General features: G+C 33.5%; 1 protein-coding gene across 2 annotated transcripts; it reads left to right on the forward strand.

Annotated features, from left to right (window-relative positions):
- Window positions 1-1,824: 1,824 nt before the first annotated feature.
- Window positions 1,825-3,578, forward strand: LOC111911093 (coniferyl alcohol acyltransferase). 2 transcript variants are annotated; one of them, XM_023906878.3, is made up of 3 exons: window positions 1,825-1,916; window positions 2,127-2,506; window positions 2,597-3,578. In XM_023906878.3, exons 2-3 carry the CDS (start codon window positions 2,189-2,191, stop codon window positions 3,533-3,535), a joined length of 1,257 nt encoding a protein of 418 aa, XP_023762646.1. In that variant the 5' UTR covers window positions 1,825-1,916; window positions 2,127-2,188; the 3' UTR covers window positions 3,536-3,578. The 2 variants fall into 2 exon arrangements, with proteins under 2 accessions (XP_023762646.1, XP_023762645.1); XM_023906877.3 differs by lacking the exon at window positions 1,825-1,916 and having other exon boundaries at window positions 2,032-2,506.
- The last annotated feature ends 886 nt before the right edge of the window (window positions 3,579-4,464 follow it).

Consider the following 4,464-nt stretch of genomic DNA (forward strand, 5'->3'; position numbering starts at 1 on the left):
TAAGATGGAAAATGAAATTTTCAATCGTTCCAACCAAACACGCTTCCTAAGATTTTCATAGAAAACTAAAATTTAAAACTCAACTCTGTTTTCTGAAAATATTTTATTGGAAAATGAAAACAGTTTACCACAACCATATGCATACTAAATTTTCTAATTTTTTTGCAATGTTGACGAGTTGAACGGTCAACCCAGTTACCCGCTGTCGTTGCATGATGATGTGTCAGTCTTTGGTGACAAGTTTTCTGGCTATTTAGTGCTGACATGGCATGATGACTTATCAAATCCGAACAAACATACATTATACTATATATGAAAAGCAAAAGTAATTAGTTTTCTTATAGATTTGACCAAGAAAACATGGGAAATGTTCAAAAGAATGATATAAAGAACATGCTAACAAATACACACTAAAAGGCAAAGCATATAGAGACTACTAAATCAATAGATACAACCAAATATCATTAGAATCCTAAAGGAGTTGAATGTAGCTGGTATTTTATCAAACACCTAATAGGCACAAAAAAAAACTCCTAATCAAATTGATGTATAATATTGGATGTGAGAACAAAATTCGATACATAATGAAATGAACTGGCAATCGTTTTGTATTTATCCCAGTAATCATCAAAATTCAGATGAAGAATTGAATTTTAAGAGGGGTGTTAATATGAAGCTTCCAATCTCAGCGATTCAGGTGGTGCTTCCAAAGCATATTTTAATTTAATGACTAAGCCAAATATGTATATATGATGTAAGCAACTGAGAAACGACAACGATCTGATCAACAGGTGGCGTTTCTTCGAGCATAAGGAGCTTGCTTCGATTAAAGAAGCAGAATCAGGTCTCCATCCAGATCGTATCCCATGTCCAACAAACGGACAAGAGACGGCAGCATGACGTCACTGAAGGTGTCATGGAAGGCCGGAAGAGATGAAAAACCCTTTCTTTAAACGGCCGGCTTTCAATTTATCCGGAATCAGGTATAGAATAAAACCCTTCAAAACAGGCGCCATATAGTATGATATAATTATAATTAGAAATAGATAGATAAAGCCGGATTTATAAATTTAAACATTTTTTTTATTGACTTTTTTATTTAATAGCTAAAAATTAATATTTTTCAAAATATATACATGGAAAATGCAGATGAGGCTATGTGGTTTCCTCACCTCAGTCTTCGGTTTCGTATTTTCCAATATAAAAAAAAAACAAAAAATCATTTTTTTAGTTGAAATTGCAGGTGAAGCTACCTCAATCGATGTTCCCTCTCTATTTCTCTTCGTTTTTGTGCATTGTTCTTGGGTTTCAATGATGAACTTTGTATATGACTCATTTTCATTTTCATAGAATCGTCTTCGGTTTCGTTCTTCGTGTTGATTTTTTAAGACAAATTAACTTGGTAATTATAATCAAGTTAAAATTATGTTGATTTAAGTTCATTTAATATAAACGTTATATATTTTCTAGTAAAATCAAGTTAGTGCATCCACAATCCATTGAACTCTAAGGAGTTTAATGATTTGCCACATCAGTGTCATATCATTATTTTACTTTTTATTCAACTATACTCTTTAACATCCACACTTCATTAAACCCTACAAAGTTCAATGGATTTCTATATTTGATTTGAAATTTAACTGAAAAATAAAAGATTAAATCCATTAAACCGCTTAATGATCATTCAACTTTTATCCTTCAATCTTTTATATATATATATATATATATATATATATATATATATATATATATATATATATATATATATATATATATATATATATATATATATAAAGAGAAAAAAAACATCACATCACCATAGAGGTGGATATTAATTGCAAAGTGGAGGGGCTGAATATTGGGAGCAGCCATTGTTCAATCCAAATTATTGTTTGGAACAAGTAGAGGTTCAAAATGTAAGTTAAAAATAGTCGTTGAAATGAGGGACAATCAATGACACACCATCAGTATAATTTATTAGTTATTAATACTAATCAAGACTAATATTTTCCTATATAAGCCATCCTTTTTGCTATCATGCTCCACATCCAAATTTTCTATACATCTAACAATATTTAGCTTCTCTTTCACTACTCTAACAATGGATTCTTGTGGAATTCTCTCAGTGGACGTGAAGCAAACGGACGTCATCGTGGCTGCATTGCCAGTGCAAGACCACTGGCTACCGATGTCAAACCTTGACCTTCTTCTTCCGCCATTAGACGTCGGAGTTTTTCTCTGCTACAAGGAATCACTTCCCCATGAAGAAAGCATCAAAATAATTAAAAAATCACTCGCACAAGTGTTAGCTCCGTTTTACCCGTTTGCCGGAGAAATTCTTCACAACAACGATGGTGAACCTGAGCTCCTCTGTAACAACCGTGGTGTGGATTTCATTCATGCCCATGTTGATATGGAGCTTAAAAATATCGATTTCTATCACCCCGATGATTCTGTAGAAGGAAAACTTGTTCCAGTTAAAAAACAAGGTGTTCTTTCTGTTCAGGTATAATTAATAGTATTTCTTTATACTTAAAAAAGGTCATCTGGTCAACGTTATTTATCATAATTAATCTCGTCTAATCGCATGAAATAGGTCACAGAGCTGAAGTGTGGAGGTTTAGTAGTTGGATGCGCATTTGATCATCGAATAGCCGATGCATACTCGATAAACATGTTCTTGACTACATGGGCTGAAATTGCTCAATCGAAAAAAATCTCTTGTCTTCCATCTTTCAGACGTTCAGTTGTTAACCCTAGGCGTCCACCTGTAATGAACACGTTCTACAATACCCTATTTCACCCTATATCATCTATCCCTCCACAAACATCTCATTTGCCACTTGATCCTCTCATAAGTCGCATATACTACATCCATGCAAAAGATATCAATCACCTTCAATCGATTTCAAGTTCAAATGGAACCCCTAAAAGAAGCAAGCTTGTGTCATTCATTTCCTTTCTATGGAAGATAATAGCAGAGTCTGATGATGAGTTTACCACATGCAAGATGGGTGTTGTAGTTGATGGGAGAGAAAGGCTAAATACGAAATCTTTTTCAATGCAAAACTACTTTGGAAATGTTCTTTCTGTCCCTTATGGTGAGGCGAAGTGTGATGAGCTTAAGAAAATGTCACTAAGTCGAGTTGCTGACGTGGTGCATGAGTTTATGAGTCCTGCAATGACTGAGGAACACTTTAGGGGACTAATTGATTGGGTTGAATTGCATCGACCTGAGCCAATATGTGCAAGGATATACGTGAAAATGGAAGAGAATGAAGGTGAAGCTATAGTCGTGTCATCTGGTCAACGGTTTCCTGTGGAAAACATTGACTTTGGATGGGGTAAGCCACATTTTGGGTCGTATCATTTTCCATGGGGTGGGCAAACTGGATATGTTATGCCGATGCCGAGTGTAAAAAAGAATGGCGATTGGATAGTTTATATGCATTTGCTTCAAAAGCATTTAGACTTGGTGGAAACTAAGGGAAGAGAGGTGTTTAAACCGTTAACTCCATTGTATCTTGACTTGTAATCATCATCCACTATGATTATCATATGCCATTCTACATTATATATATTTTTGTGTTATATTTAAGGTGTTTTTTGTACTAGAAGAACATACATTAAAGGATCTAGAGGTTTAAAAACACACATTTAAGAGTATCTTTGAGGTCCAAAATAAGGTTTAGATATTAGTTTATTTTGTAATATTGGAAACGGCGAAATATGTTAAAACAAACATTACGACTATTACTACTAGCAAGTAACTAGTTTCGTGTATTTAGGCTGGCAAAATTAACATTTCATGCCATTCACAGAGCAAAAATTCATCAATTAAATAGACATTTCGTGTCCATTATGCTATCTAGTGGTTTCTTACTTTCTTATAAATAGCCAAAAGGCCCAAAAATACTGATTTTCACGGCCCAAAACATAAGAAAAGATGCTGCTCTTTAGCCCACTTCAGTAGCCCAACATATTAAAAAAGGAACTCAAAAAAAGAGAACCCGATTTGTAGCTGAATGTAGCAAGTACAAAAAGAGAACCAAATGTACGAGCTGTGATACAAAGTAGATTTTAGGATTGAAAACTCTAATTCAAGCTATAAAAGATTGATCATATTAGGAGATAGTCTCTTGACAAAGTAATTTCATGCTTACATTTGTTAATTATTTATTCATCATTATATATATTATATATATTGTAATCATATTATTGATTATTGGTATATTAATGTCATTAAAAAGATTTTCCTAAAGATTGAATGTTGTGAACAAAAGATTTATGGAATATTTTTCCAACCATATAACATTTCATCTATAATTAGGTTATTTATTAATAACCTAATTATAGATGGAATGTTATATGTTCAAAGGGCTTCTAGCCTAGCGGTATCCGGTGTTGCCCTCCCTCCTTGAGATTGAGGGTTCAAGTCTCATGAGAGACATAGGTAGAGATTTA

The sequence above is a fragment of the Lactuca sativa genome, chromosome 8, assembly GCF_002870075.4.
Source record: "Lactuca sativa cultivar Salinas chromosome 8, Lsat_Salinas_v11, whole genome shotgun sequence".
Lineage (NCBI taxonomy): Eukaryota > Viridiplantae > Streptophyta > Magnoliopsida > Asterales > Asteraceae > Lactuca > Lactuca sativa.